The 16,269-nt window shown below is 39.2% G+C and overlaps 1 protein-coding gene across 1 annotated transcript; it reads right to left on the minus strand.

Moving 5' to 3' along the window:
• Nucleotides 1-859: 859 nt before the first annotated feature.
• LOC149156927 (eukaryotic translation initiation factor 3 subunit A-like) lies at nt 860-6,308 on the minus strand. The gene is made up of 13 exons (XM_089444914.1): nt 6,263-6,308; nt 5,584-6,056; nt 5,033-5,248; nt 4,555-4,923; nt 4,376-4,405; nt 3,973-4,200; nt 3,505-3,666; nt 3,120-3,350; nt 2,759-2,983; nt 2,349-2,555; nt 2,104-2,184; nt 1,778-1,979; nt 860-1,644 (listed from the first exon to the last, which is right to left on the minus strand). Exons 1-13 carry the CDS (start codon nt 6,306-6,308, stop codon nt 860-862), a joined length of 3,255 nt encoding a protein of 1,084 aa, XP_089301040.1.
• Nucleotides 6,309-16,269: the final 9,961 nt, after the last annotated feature.

Genomic DNA, 16,269 nt, shown 5'->3' on the forward strand with positions numbered 1-16,269 from the left:
TCGGAAAGACATTTATTTACATGGATCACAAAATTTTTCACTCTAATAAATTAGATCTGCAATTTTTATTAATAAAATTATTAATTTTTAAATATATAAATATATTGTTTGCTTGGGGTTGCTCAATTGGAAATGGTTGTAGAAATGAAGTCTTACCGATCGGAAGTCTTGGGTTCAAATCTTGTGCTATCCCTCTAATTGGGTTGAGAAGCTGGATGTGACATACACTCTGAGCCTAATTTTAGAATTATTTTTAAAATGATCTATGATGTGAACTTTTAAATTCATTTATATGACTTCTAACGATTAAGCATAATTTACAATTTGGAAAAATGAATTAATCATGACATGCAACCAATAAAATTCTTTGTTGACTCCACACAAACATTAATGGAACATTATATTCACCAACTTAAAACACATAAAGTTAGAGACTTACTATGTTCCTTCAATACATTTAATGGCGATCAAATTCATATTCAATAGATATCACACACATCTGTTTATGTCACTTAAAATGATCCATAATGGTAAACTTTTAAATTCATTTATATGACTTTTAACAGTTAAACATAATTTACAATTTGAAAAAATAAATTAATCATGACATGGTTGTGCAACCAGTAAAATTCTTGGTTGACTCCACACAAACATTAATAGAACATTATATTCACCAACTTAAAACACATAAAGTTAGAAACTTACTATGTTACTTCAATACATTTAATGGCGATCAAATTCAGATTCAATAGATATCACACACATCTGTTTATGAAACTAAATCCATATCTATATTCATGATGAGGGGGCAGCATATGTCACTTGTGAGTGGGTTAAGGGGCTGTGGTAGCAGCATATTTCACTTGTGACTGTCAGGTTGGTTTAGTTTTGAAGGACGCCTCCAATTATCAGCAGCGATAGCCGATCGGTCCCCATCACGTTGCCCTTCACGATGGTCAGGACCAGCGCCCCAACGATCTCGATCACGTTCGTCCCTAGTATTACCACGGTGGTCATCACGATCACGTTCATCCCTAGTATTACCACGACTAGCTCCCCAACGATCACTATCACGATCACGTTCGTCCCTAGTATTACCAGATCCAAATGCACCATACTTTGGTCGTTGACCATAACGCCCAAGTGGGGGACCCTGTCCCTGTCCCTGCTGGGCATCCCGTCCTCCTGGTGGTGGCTCAAGCCTTCCAGAAACCACTGGAGGACGTTCATATTTACCCTGTGTCTGTGTCTGTGTCCGTTTTGTAGGTGGCTCATATTTACGGGATGGAGGGGCATACTTATCCCTAGCTTGAGCGGGCGCATCTGCTTCACGTAGTGTAGGAATGGGGTGGCCATCTCTGCCTGCATGAACGTGGCTTTGGCGATTATCTCCACGGCGCCACCTCTCATTATCTGCTTCAGTACTGCCAGCTGATTCAACCGCCTTGCGCAGAGCTCGGGGAACAAATTTGTTTGCCGTTGGCTGTGAGGCGGCCTTTGAACCTATTTGTTCCTCCTTGATCAAATCTTCTCTTCGTAGCCTCTCCTTCTCCTCCAGTTCTCTTTCTCGCTGCTTCTGTTTTTCAGCAATCTCATCCAGCTTGGCTTTCCGTTCTGCATCCTGTTTGCGTTTACTTTCCTCCTCTGTAACACACACATATATATGAACAGTAGTTGATCATAGACGGAAACAAATAAAAAACCATAACACACTTACAAGTTAAGCACAATCTAACTATATAGAAATAGCATATGGCAGCTTGAATCCCAATCTTACCCTCACGCTTGCGGCCTACTTCCTCTTCCTTCAATTTGATCAACCTCGCCGCCTCCTGCCTTCGGTAATGTTCCATTTTTCTGCGCATCTCTCTTTCCTGCTTCCTAATTGCTCGGACCTCTGAAACCCTCTCTTCTCTTTCTCTCTTCAGTCTCTCAAACTCTCCCTCACGACGGCTGACTACTTGATTGTGAAAGACATTCTGCGTTATCAAAACAAAACAAACCCAAATAAGTCCGTCCGTCCGTGCGTCGCACTGGAAAAAGCATAAAATAGCTCACTTCCTGCCATGATGGGTAGGAAATTTAAAAAATGCAAAACACTACCTCGTCGCTCAACATTCGTATAAGCCTATTCTTCTGCGCAACATCTGCAACGTGTTGTTGTCTTCTCTCTTCAATTCCTTGCTGTCATTGCACAAACTTGTATTATATTAAAAAGAGCCCCACCGAACCCGTGCAGATTAAAAGTCTAAAAATTGCAGAAGCAATTCAGTTTTAAATAATCCAATATTCTCAAACTTGGTAATATTAATGTTGGACTGGGAAAGTCAAGATCATGCATTGCTCACCTGTTGTCGATGTTGGAAGAAAATTTCATCATCTACCAAGTGTTTTTGATAGGCCGCTTCAATCAGAGGGGCTTCTTCTTCTCTTTTGGCCCTCTCCAAGTAATCCCTAGCTTTTTCTAGTTTGTGGAATTTGCGCTCCATTTCCTGCCTTTTATTAAGTAGCTCTTGCATAGCCTGTTCCATGACCATCTGTTTTGTGACCTTTTCCTGTGGGAGAATAATGAGAAGAAAGAATAATGACGTAAGTGTATCTTTCCTCTGCCATAGAGAAAACTAACATTTCATGCGATGCATAGAATTCCTCCTCTTCTCTGCCACTAACATTTACATTAAGGCATGGCATAATTAAGAGAACCATATAAGTACGCAAATACTCCATAATACATAATTAATACTGCATGCATACATACCCCTTCAATAGCAATTGCAATAGCAGCAGGATTTTTGGGCTTCTTCCCTTTCCTTCTCTCAGCTTGTTGAAGCATTAAAGAATTGGCTTCTTCCGATTCCTTCTCTTCAATCTCCCTCCTAATTCTCTCCTCCTTTCTCTTTTGATACTCAAACGCACGTCTCTTCTCTTCCGCTTCTTCAATTATTCTTTGTTGCTTCAATTTCTTGGACTCTTCTTCTCGTTCCTTCACAATACCATACCATAACAGTGAAAAAAGCAAAGTAAGTTATTTATCCATCCCGATACACACACACTAGTCCAACAATCAACACACACTCAAACAGCTAAAAAAAATTAGCTGCTGCAAATCTGGAACATACCATTTCACGCATCTGCCGCTCATGCTCCTCCTTGCGCCTCTCAATCAATACTTTGCGTGCAAGTAGCCTGCTATGCTCTTTCTCTATATCTTGAAGCAATACAGGCAAGTCATCATGTTGAGGAGCTTTGGCGACTTTCTCAATACCTTCATGTATAAGGCTCCTACCCTTGTTTAAGCGCTTCGCAAGAATAGTTAAATGATTCCGAATCTTGTCCCACGACTCAAGGTCCTGCACCAATATTAAATCCACCAACTAAATTACAACTATATCCTAGAATTACTAAGAGCAATAAATCTCGAATTATGCATGAACATAGACGCATTAATTAGCCTTTTGTGTTCTAAATAATGAAAATTTTCAAAAATACCAAATACTACTTCACCTGACTGCCAAATTGGACAATGCCTTTTAAATGGTCAATTTTCAACTGTAAGAAATTGCACTTGGCAGCATCCACACTCAGCTTCTCCACGTCAGCAAAATCAGAAAATGGTATCATCCTCGAAAGGGCTGTGATTTTCATGGTTTGATACACTTGTGATACCTGCAACATTAATCAAGGGTTAACCTAATTTAAAATCGCTTCTTCTAGATTAGAAAACTCTCTCTCTCTCTCTACATTTACATTTACATTTTAGTAGACAAATCAGAACTGTAGACACTTTAACACAGAGAGAAACAGATCGAATTGCCACCGTAATACAAAAGCATGAATTAAGAGGAAGAGGAAGAATTACTCCCATCAATGCCAAAAGTTGTAAATTTAGTGTTCACAAATACAAATCACAGTAAAAAGCAGTAAACAGTTCATATTGAAACAATGAAAGTAGGTACTAAATTGAACAATCACCTGTTGTAACACTCTCAAAGTAGTTAGCCTTTCTAAAGCAGGAATGTATTGCTCCAGCTGCACTTCTGGGACAGGCGAAGCTGAAGACAATTTGTCACTAAGTTCAGAGAGCTTGCCTAGCAAAGGCTGAACTTTGTCAGCGAGATCCAAAGGGTGGAAATCAATTTCCAGTAGATGATACAAATCTTTGACAGTTTGCGGAACATATGTCATGACACCTTTGGAAACCTGACACACAATAAAGAGACCGGTTACCCACAAAAAAATCGTGTAGCATGTACTCAAGACGAAAAAGAAATGTACTGCATGCTGCAGCAGAGAGAAGAGAGAAATCTTTTAAAAGAGGCATTTCAATTTCAATTTCAATAATTTCAATAATAACTTTTGAACTTGTTATGCTCACCAATTCAGAAATAAGGGCCGAGCGTGACAACTGAAAAAACAAACAAAAAGAAAGAGATTTTATATATCAGTAGAGAAAATGGAAGAACTGTAGGTACATACATAAATAAGCAAGCATCTCAGCAGCTACAACTAGAAATCTTTGGACACCATCTAATTTAAACTAAACTAGGATCCTACCGTTTCTTTGTTGTCCGTTTTAGGATCCAAACTAAATCCCAAAAGCCTGGCCATTCTTAAACTCCTCTCCTCGTCATTTTTCAGTTCAGAATGGTGACCTCCATGCTTGTGATCGTAGGGCATAACAGAAATGGCGGCCAACAAGACAGATGATGCCATCAGCTGCAAATCCTTGTGGGTCAAGTTTTTATTGTATCTTTTTTGAAGGATAAACAGCTTGTACCATGCATAACCATGATACAAATGACTTTCTGATATCCAAAATATCTTTGTTAGCTTTGAATAGTAAATCGCCATCATTTGGGGCTTGGGAGTCTTCTTAACCATGCACATAACACCATGAATATCTTCTATCGACCGAAAAGCTTCCTGCACATCCATCCAACCATGTCATGTCATGTCTTGTCTGTCATTAATCTAACACTACAAGGCAAAGCATGAAAATGACAAGTTTAAAACTAGTTAAAAGTTCACCAACCTGCCAGAGCTCAAGCTCGGTTGCAACCTTCAGTTGCTCAAACCTTGTATCAAGGTAAAGCTGCAAAGTCTCAGGTAGATTGAGATCAGGCATGTCTTTTTGATCCCTGTACTTAGTCAAATTGACCAGGTGATTACGAATTATTTCACAAAGCCGGCGGAACTCTGTTGTCCGCTTATATTGCAAACAGAAACGGAAGGCTCGCTGTGCAGTCATCTGTGCATCCATCCATCCATCCAATTACGAATATTGTAGTCAGCCACCCAAATCCAAAAATATCTTTGTAAAATTTGTATTACGCATTAAAACTAATCCAATATACATATACCGGCGCAGCAGCTGCTATACCCGGTAACAGGTCATCTTAATTAGGAGGACAGACAAGTCTCTGTTGTAATTAATTAATGATATTATAGAACAAAATTCTGCCACATTTGCCATAACCAGAAAAAACCAGTACTTAAGCTTCTAAAACCAGATAGGCAACGGTCAATCCAGCTTGACAATGCATCCAAATTGGTAAAAGAAAAGGAAACTACAAGTAGACTTACAGCGTATAACGCTTCCACCTTCGAATTGTTGCGAAGTACTTCGAGCACAGTCCTATACGTTTCCCACAGAAACTTAAGCCAGGGTGTAACAAGCTCCTGCTCTTTCTCTCCACTGACACTCACACAACTGAGCATCAAGTCCTCTGGCCTCTTCTCTGCCTCTAAGTCCTCCACATGATCCAAGTCCATCCGGCCAGAAGCCTCTACTGCTCCACCAGCCTTCTCAGTAGACAGATGCAGGAAATACTTTATAACCTCCTGCAATGAACTCACATTAACTTGCTTGCATACATTACGATACTGAATAAGCCCATCCTTTGCAAACCTGCCACGCCTCAGTTCCAAGCAAAGTTCCACATATTTGAACATTATTGTTTCAAGAGGTTTTTGCCATGAATATCTATGTCGTTTTGACGTTATCAAGTCATGAAGAGCTTCTAATGCCGCCTCTTTCCGCCCAACATTCTCCAATTCTGCATACAATAACATCAACAAAGTTAGTTACTCAAAAGTTAAGTTTCACACAAATTTCTTCTCTGCTTACATATTTTTTTATAGTTACCTTGGTACAATATTCCAACTCAAATCTGAAAAAAAAAATGATACCACTAATTCTACTTATGTCCAAACAACCTACATGCACAACTAAATCTATATCTACATAAATAACAACAGTTACCTTCGGCCCTCTTGAGAGCATTTTCGGGGTTGCCAAAAGTCGCCATGGAGATAAACAACAGAAAACCAACGAAAAGCCCGACAACTTACTGGTAACCTCAGGGCTATACAAACAACTTAGAGCAGGATTGCCCCAAACTTAGGGGATTGACCCACAGTGCCAAAAAACCACTGTATAGCACCGTACAACGATTCGGAGGCCGAACCGATTGAGACGCAGATTACGGCCCAAGGAGAGGTAAACGAGGTCGCGTCGTTTGCCGGAAGCAACACAGAGTTGAGCGCGAGCGAGCTTTTGATTTTGAGTTTGAGGTGGTTAATGATTCCAGACTCAACTTTAATTACTTACACTATTTGTGTCTTGGACTTAAAAATATCATTTCATTATATATGAATAATAAATATAAAGTTGAGAGGTTTTCGCAATCCGCCGACTTCACATATTTTTATCATCAATTAATCATCGTTATGGCTACGAGTTGAGCCACTCTCCATCTAAATATTATAAAGAAGGGTAAAGAGCCTGCGAGTTTTTTTGGAAAATATATATATGTTAAAATTATATAATGATGATTTAGGAAAAAAATCATTAATTACTATAACATGCATACAACAGAGTAGTATAGATCTATATAGGTCTTGAACTCTTTTTCTCAAACTTTTTAAGCAACAAAATAAAAATTTTACTTGGATTTATTTTTAAACCCTCTCCATCCTTGATATATCCAGAAATTAAGATAAGAAATACATTTACAAATTTCCAAATGTCAAATCCTACCATAATTTTCTCATAACACGAGTCTCTCTGGGATGATCCTAAGAACTGAGGGTTCTATAGGGTTCTTCCAAGTGCTTCGGATCTTCAATACCCTGGGAAACTCAATGGAAAACAAAAGAGTTTTTCTAAATTGTGGAATGTTGAGTCTAAATGGGAGGATTCCTACTTTTGTATCTCTCCCACCAATTGTTTCCAACCTTCCAGCGAAACATTAGAATTGGCATGCACTCGACAGTGAAGAAGGACAAGTGGCATACTGCATTAAAGCACATGAGGGAGGAAATAATACAACCCCCTCTCATTGTAAACCCCTCATTTCTTCAATCATGGCGACGAGAGAGTCTTTAAACCTAAAGAGATATTCACGCATAACAAAGGTGAGGTTTTCTTAATGGTTTATGTTGAAGTATTTGTTAAGAAAGCATAGTAAGGTCTTTGCACGCTCTGCCTTCTAACTTGGATAAGAATCTACTTTTTGGGCTAGGCCTGTTTTTTGTTCTATGTAGTGGCACGTTCTCTGTTTCTCTCTAGTTCAGTTGGTGGTTTCCTCTTTTGTTTCATTCATTTTGGACTTTTTTTGTCTCTTTCATTGTCTTTGGCTTTGAACCCCTTTGCACACTTGCACCCAACAAAGAGGGCCATAGACACTCCAATTAATGCATCCTGTGCAAATTTCGCGATCTTTTTCAGATTTAGTGGACTAATGGTTGTCAGATTGAGAACTTACAAGTTGCATTTTCCCACTACGGCAGTAGGATGTCTTCCCAACTGGAACCTCATACAACTACGAATGCATAATTTTTCTGCAATGGTGAGCAACCAAAGCAACCAACTTGAGAAATTTGTTGCATACCATAACATGCTTTATGAACTGGTTTTAGGTCCTAATAGGATCTCCCAGTCCTTGTCATCATTTCCGAGGATTATTGGCTTTCAAAGATGACGAAACAATTCAACAAAACCAAGGAGAGATGGTATATGAAAATGCAGTCTTGCAACTCAATCTCTACACAAACATCAAGTAAGAAGTCGTCAATGGGCATGTCTTCTTTTAAAATTTGGGTTTTTTCATGTTATGCCATATAGTTTTGTTGACATGCCAGTATATTAGGTTTATATATATAAGCTTTTTGGTGATGTATAAATAATTGTAAGAATTACACAGCTTGCAAGTAGTATTGTTGAAATCTCGAGGCTTTTTGAATCCCTGGTATTAGAGTCTCTCTTTTTGAGTTGTAAGCCCACTACACATTGTGGTTGCAACTTTCTTTCAATATAATCAATACTGATTTCAATTTTTAAAACACAATAATAATACATTTGCATTTCAAATGATCAAGTACTATTACATTTGACCACAAGTTCAATTCTTATGAGTATCCACCATGATTTTGGGTTGGCCAAAAGTCTCAACTAAACTATGGTTACACTGTGGATTCGCCTTCATCTCTAGGTGTGCAATTGTTTCCATTGGCAACACCAGAATGATTGCACATTGTGCTCCTTAAAGAGGTATAATGATCCCAATCAAAAGCTACCTACATGCCATGCCTTATTATCAGTGGCAGTCTATTTTCATACTCCATTTAATTTGGCTTGTCTCCCTTATCTTATTGTGTCTCATTATACTTACTTTTGCCCATTGCCCCTTATCATCTTCTTGTTGATCCCAAAGTTATATTTTGTTGTTGTAGTTTGTATTCATGAAAGTTCAAGGGAAATTTGAACAATGAAAACTGATTATTTGAGATGGAAAAATGAAAATCAACATAAGGAATTGCAAAATCACCATCAACAAAGGCCAAAGGTGTGGCATTTTGAAATGCATGCACCTAAATGGAGACAGTGTTTCCTTAATTGTAAATGGTAATATGAACTTCCAACCAAAATAGTACTGAATCAATCCTTGCCAATGGTGGAGTGGGGGATCCTAGAGAGTTAGACCAAAGGGCTTCTAATTCGATGGGGAAAAACCAGGAAAACCATGCCAGTATGGAGTTGTCGCAGAGACTATAGGTTATGTTGAATAGTGTGATAGTCGCTTGTTAACTGTACGTGTTCTTCTAGAAAAGGTCCTTTAGAAGCATGATCATCTCATGTAGATGCGTGTCCTCATTCTAGCGACCTGTTTGGATCTAAAATGGAACAAGCTCACTATAGTTTTTCATTTTCTTCTTTATCATTATTTGATTATTTTAATAAAAAAACATGTGTTGATATTCTTTGTGTTGAAGTTACACGAGGCCCAACTTTCAAATGTAAAAGGACTACCCATTAATATTGTCGAAATGGCGAACAACTACATAATACATGATTTATTGAAGTAATATAATGATGGTTGGAGAAATCGACATGATTAACTTCATAGTCTGAATAAGTTGTAGAAGTTATTTTCTTCATTACAACTGCATTGCTTGATTTTTAGGTTAAATATGCCTTTATGTGACAGAGGAAATACATATTTATTGACTTTGGTTTCAAATGATCAGTTGATCTGAATAGTTCATCTCCTTTGTTGTATTGTTTATTCTAAATAATCAGTTGTCATGAAAAATTAGAAATTTCTAATAATAATAATAATAATAGATTTGATGAGCTGATAAACAACTTCTCTAAATTATAAGGATGTGTCTTGGCTTTTAAATTTGGATATGGGGAAGTATAAGTTCATGATTTATGTCTCACTTTCTCACTTTCTCAATCTGTATAGTATTTAATTTGATTATATTTAAGTTGAATGCTAAGGTTATAAAATTTAAAAGATATTTGAATATGAAAACCATAAAATTATTTAGGAGCCTTTATTTCTTTGAGATATATTTTAAGATTGAGGGTTGTTTTCGTATATATCAGCAAACATTTCCATTTACAAATAATTAAGACTAATACACATATCTACATGAAAAATCCAAAACTTCACAAATTTACTCAACAAAGTTTAAGTACATATTATGAGGCTATGGTTCCCTTTCTTGGAATTCAATTGGTTTGTACAGTAATTTACGACTTGGTGAACTTTGTTGTATAGACTTGAGCTCTATGAATATAGTTACTATATTGCAAGGGTTGCTTGCATAAGAAACTAAGTTGTAGGGAATGTCATTATTCAATGTTGTATAGTATAGGTGTCACACTAGATATGCCAGAGTTTCAAGATGTACTTCACTTGTGAGGTTACATATGTCAACATTTCTTGTTAATTAAATACATGAATTTGTGAATGTATATTTCAATGATCATTCATAGTTCTTATGCTACTTCAAGAGATGCACGGGTTTCCCCTCCGTTATCAAAGTTTCTTCTAATTTTATTGAAAAATATCAACATCTTATACTTGATGATAATGATATTACGGTTAGTTTTAATGTTTTTGTCTATTCACCAAGATCCCTATCCTTGAATCCCTTACCATTGTCTCCAACCTTATAGGCCCTAAAAGTCTCAACCTCATTAACATTTTCCTTACATCAACCTTCTTTACTTTTAAAGAGATCTGCTATGAATAGACTAAACCCATGGGGTTTTCATTTTCCCTACTATTGCCAGCATCTTTATGGAACATTTTAAAGAATTAGCCCTTGCTAGATCTTCCAAAAACCCATTTATTGATATTGCTTTGTTGATGATACATTTTTTATCTGGACACATGGTCACCCCACCCTTTCAACCTTCCTCAAAATTGAAATTTGACTGGTCAAAATTGATTGGATGTTGACTAGTCAAAATTGTCAGGTATTCCTTTAATCTCTTACTGAAGGTTCACACATACAAGCTGAGTGGAATTTGACAAACAAAAATCCATATTAGAGCTTTTAGAAACTAAGTCCACATGCCATATTTTCTTCAACAATGGTGGCACTACCTCGATCACAGAGATAGCTACAGAGATTAATTTAGAAAACTATCGTTAGTAAAACCAAACAAATTTTTTCTTAATTCATTAAAAATAAACGAAATGCATGAAAATTAACTACTTGATGCTTATTAAATTATCAAGGCTTATTATGAAGGATTGTGATGAAAATGAAAATAAATGATTGAAGGGGTGATCACAAAGGAAAGAATTTGATGGTGAAAATAATGGCAATTTGGCAACTCAACAACAGTGTAGCTTCAAAGGTTGTTTGTGGTACTGTATTTATCAATTACAGGAGACAACCATGATGATATATCGAATCACATTGGATCAAGCACCTCTTCATTCCAAGACATGGTGCAAACGGGAGCAGTGAAGCTCCAGTATATCTCCAGTAATGAGCAGATAGTTGATTTTCTTACGAAGCCTCTATCCAGAATGAAGTTTGTGTACTTCGTGGAGAAGCTTGGACCTGTGAAGAATGCCTCTCTTATTGTGAGGGAGTGTGTTGGCTTATTGGGGCCTGACCCAAGTTCGAAGTTAATTTAGCCAAGCAAATCCCGGTACTACTAGCCCTTAATGCAATAGCCTGTAGAGCGTGGACTAAGGTCTCACTCGAAGTAGTATGGGAGGGTGCTAGAACTAGGTTTCCACACCCTTGAGATGTCTAAGGGGTTGGACTGGTCTCACTGGGTGTCCCTACTCATAGGTCACTTCGCGCTCTTCTTTGTCCCTTATGCCCCGATATATTGCCTTCACATAGCCCTAACCAGGGACTATGGAGCTTCCGCGCTGCTAGAGCCACACTCGGGGCTATTACCTGCAACCTTACTTATCTTCTTATACCAGTTAATTACCTTCACGTATTTGGACACCTTATGTTATAATTAGTTATGAAAAACATTCAAATAAGCTTGCACATCATATAAACAGTATATTTGCAAATTATACCCAAACATATATTGAAACAGGAAAAGATGCATAGAAATATGGTAAACTTTCTCTTTATTGATTCTTCCAACTATTACAGACTCATCTTGCCCCACGCACTCAGTTACATGGGTCCGCACACTCACCTGCGGACTACTAGGCCTCTGCGCACTCAGTTGCAAAACCTTCTCCTACTCTACGACCCAAAGACATACTCTATACTTAGACTCAAACTTCCGTGTTGATCTTGATATTGATATGTTTTACAACTTACAGCCTCGCTCTATTTATACAATCCCATGGTCCACGTACCATGGGTAGGTCTATCCAGCCGACATTACATTATAAAAACTAGGGTGGACAACCCTATGACTCTATTATAATTTCGTGCCCCATGTCCGCAATTCGCGGAGCTTTTAAAAAAAGATTCGGTCAAAACTGTCTTGGGGGGATTCCATACCCAACAGGCCCCCAACACAAACATCATGACTCGCCCTCGAGTCACTCTATTGACATAGAGATCTTTGCATGGAGTCCCTCCAAATCTACTCAAACTTGCGGCCAGGTCGGCAGTGAACTCAGCTGTTGCCCGCTGGATCTGCTGCATGCGTTGTTCTGGGACCACGTTGTCGGAAGTGCTTCTCTACATCTATATGTGTACCCCCTGCATGTTTGCGAGCTTGCCTTCAATTGTTGTCGTGACAGTGAAGGCCTCATCGATCCAAGGTTGAACGCGCACCTTTAGTACTACTTCATTGAGTCATGCCGCGTCCACCTGTTCCTTCAGTGTTTTGGCTTGCTGCATCCACGAGAGCCTCTGGGTGAGGGCCACCGTCTAAGTAGTTCCTTTGACACTATAAAACTATTGTTAGAGTTCTCGCGCCTCTGTCTCTAAGCGCTAGATGTTGGGATCCTCCTGCAAACTTATGAAGACTTCCAATGACTCTTCCAACACGCTGGTGTAGTCCTACACTACACTGTCAATTTCATCCAATCCTGCTGTAATAGCGCTAGCGCGCTATTCTCTGACTTCTAGAGGGGTGGACGGCTATGCCTTTAACCGCAGCTCGGTGATCTGTAGGTTCAACTCCAGCTGAACCTTTGTCAGTTCCTCCCGCGCCTCTCGTACTGCTGCTGCTAACCTGAGGATGCGCGCCTCTGCTGGAGTGTCCGTTGGGATGGCAAATTCCAGGATGCTTTGACAAGCGTCATCTATTACCTGTTCCAGCTGTCGATTCTATGACACCACTTCGTCGCGCTGCAAGCTCAATTGTTCCATATTTATTTTCTACTTGCTGATGACTTGTAGTGCGCGGCTCTCCCTAGCCCACAATTATGTCGTTATCCCATCTTGCAGAACGTATAAGGTATCCAGTGGGAGCACAGCCAGGTTGATGTCGAGACCCTTCATCGCGCTAATTGTAGGCCTGTCAGCCTCATTTGCTATCACTAGTGCCCCTTCTAGCAACATGATGATATTCGTCACTTGGGCGCGCGTCATCTGTTCGGCTGTCGTTGTTCCAACTGCGAGGCTGGTTGAAAGGGTACCAACCTGAGGAGGAGGGAAAATTTTAGGGGCTAATATTCACAAATGGGTTAATTTTCCATGTTTTTTCGAAAAAAAGAATCGTTAATTTACATTTTTTCTAAATCTTATTCGCCCAAATTTTATAGTATAAAAATCTTTTACCTTAAAAATCGCCACAATTTTAAATAGAGATTATATTAAATTAATAGAAACTTGAATACTTTTACAAAAACATTGCCAAACATTTTACAAATTGCATGTCATGTACCGATGATATTGGCCAAGGTTTCGAAACTTTAAAATAAATTTCCATCCTTAAAATTTTCCCTGCTGAGGAGTGCGCACCTGCAACTCCTGCAGCTGCATCCTGAGGACCTCCAACACAATCTGGATCTCCAGCATGAAATCCTGGAGGGCCTTGGAGGTGACATCACGCAATGTTTCATCGATATCGTGAAAATCACCCTCGATAAGGGTGATTGGGTCCATAGACAATTTTGATGCCTTAAACTTCTTGCGCGACCTTGTCCGCTCGGTCTGGTGCATTCGCTTCAACTGTATTTACACGGTTTGCTGGTTTGCGCCTCCCCCTTCTTCCTCTGCTTCATGCCCATGAGAAGGCGACTTTTGTCCTTCACACGCCTTCACGGCTGGCTCCTGTGCTACTATTGTTGCTACCTTTTCCATTTCAGTTACTATTTGTGCAACGTCCTGTGCCATCCATGCTTCGCCTGCTATTGCCTCCTTCCTTCATTTCTCTGCCAACTGGGCCATGCACAGTTTGGCTTCTTCTTTCTGCCTTTGTGTTGCCGACTTCTCTATTTTCGCGAGGTCAGGGGCGTGCCACTCTAGCAGCCACATTTCCAATATGTTAAAGATGACATCGTCTGTGGTGACAAAGGGTAGCTTCCTCCATTGTTTGGTCGGGTCTTTGCGTGCTCTGATGTATATACCATGGATGTCTGCTTTAAATTCCGCAAAACTCTGCAGGTTGTCGTAGACAGTGGGCGACAACTGTGGCTTGCGGTTGATCCCCATTTTGAGGTTCATCTCCATGAACACCCAGAATATTTATTGTCGCGGATCCTTTCAGCATTCTTTGTGGCCCAGAGCAAAGCATACTTCGTGGCCTCCGACAGATTCTTGTCAATTATGGGGAATTGACTGTCTTTGGGTAATTCTCCTGCCACGAGCACTATGGACAGCAGAAGCCATGCATAGTGGAACGTTTTGCCCTGTTCCTGAGCTTCGTGGCAATTCTCCAAGAATTCCTTGCATAGGAACTCAGACCAGTTGAATTGGACCCCCTCCACGCACTTTTCAGCAAGTGCTACCACTGGCGTGGGTACCTCGTCCGCGCGACACTTGCGCATAACCTTACCGGCCAGTATTTGGGTCGCCACTCTTACTGCTTTATCGTTGATGTTGGATATGGCATAGCCCCTCTTCTTCTTGGTCAGCTTGTACTTCTTCTTCATGGCCTTTGCAATGGCCAAATCACTACTTTTGAGTCTAAATGGGAGGATTCCTACTTTTGTTTCTCTCCCAACAATTGTTTCCAACCTTCCAGCGAAACATTAGAATTGGCCACTCGACAGTGAAGAAGGACAAGTGGCATAATGCATTAAAGCACATGAGGGAGGCAATAATACAACCCCCTCTCATTGTAAACCCCTCATTTCTTCAATCATGGTGACGAGAGAGTCTTTAAACCTAAAGAGATATTCACGCATAACAAAGGTGAGGTTTTCTTAATGGTTTATGTTGAAGTATTTGTTAAGAAAGCATAGTAAGGTCTTTGCACGCTCTGCCTTCTAACTTGGATAAGAATCTACTTTTTGGGCCAGGCCTGTTTTTTGTTCTATGTAGTGGCACGTTTTCTGTTTCTCTCTAGTTCAGTTGTTGGTTTCCTCTTTTGTTTCATTCATTTTGGAATTTTTTTGTCTCTTTCATTGTCTTTGGCTTTGAACCCCTTTGCACACTTGCACCCAACAAAGAGGGCCATAGACACTCCAATTAATGCATCCTGTGCAAATTTCGCGATCTTTTTCAGATTTAGTGGACTAATGGTTGTCAGATTGAGAACTTACAAGTTGCATTTTCCCACTACGGCAGTAGGATGTCTTCCCAACTGGAGCCTCATACAACTACGAATGCATAATTTTTTTGCAATGGTGAGCAACCAAAGCAACCAACTTGAGAAATTTGTTGCATACCATAACATGCTTTATGAACTGGTTTTAGGTCCTACTAGGATCTCCCAGTCCTTGTCATCATTTCCGAGGATTATCGGCTTTCAAAGATGACGAAACAATTCAACAAAACCAAGGAGAGATGGTATATGAAAATGTAGTCTTGCAACTCAATCTCTACACAAACATCAAGTAAGAAGTCGTCAATGGGCATGTCTTCTTTTAAAATTTGGGTTTCTTCATGTTATGCCATATAGTTTTGTTGGCATGCCAGTATGTTAGGTTTATATATATAAGCTTTTTGGTGATGTATAAATAATTGTAAGAATTACACAGCTTGCAAGTAGTATTGTTGAAATCTCGAGGCTTTTTGAATCCCTGGTATTAGAGTCTCTCTTTTTGAGTTGTAAGCCCACTACACATTGTGGTTGCAACTTTCTTTCAATATAATCAATACTGATTTCAATTTTTAAAACACAATAATAATACATTTGCATTTCAAATGATCAAGTACTATTACATTTGACCACAAGTTCAATTCTTATGAGTATCCACCATGATTTTGGGTTGGCCAAAAGTCTCAACTAAACTATGGTTACACTGTGGATTCACCTTCATCTCTAGGTGTGCAATTGTTTCCATTGGAAACACCGGAATGATTGCACATTGTGCTCCTTAAAGAGGTATAATGATCCCAATCAAAAGCTACCTACATGCCATGCCT

The sequence above is a fragment of the Pinus tabuliformis genome, chromosome 9 (assembly GCF_031772625.1).
Source record: "Pinus tabuliformis cultivar Carrire ecotype Pingquan chromosome 9, CPIR1, whole genome shotgun sequence".
In the NCBI taxonomy this organism is placed as follows: Eukaryota; Viridiplantae; Streptophyta; class Pinopsida; order Pinales; family Pinaceae; genus Pinus; species Pinus tabuliformis.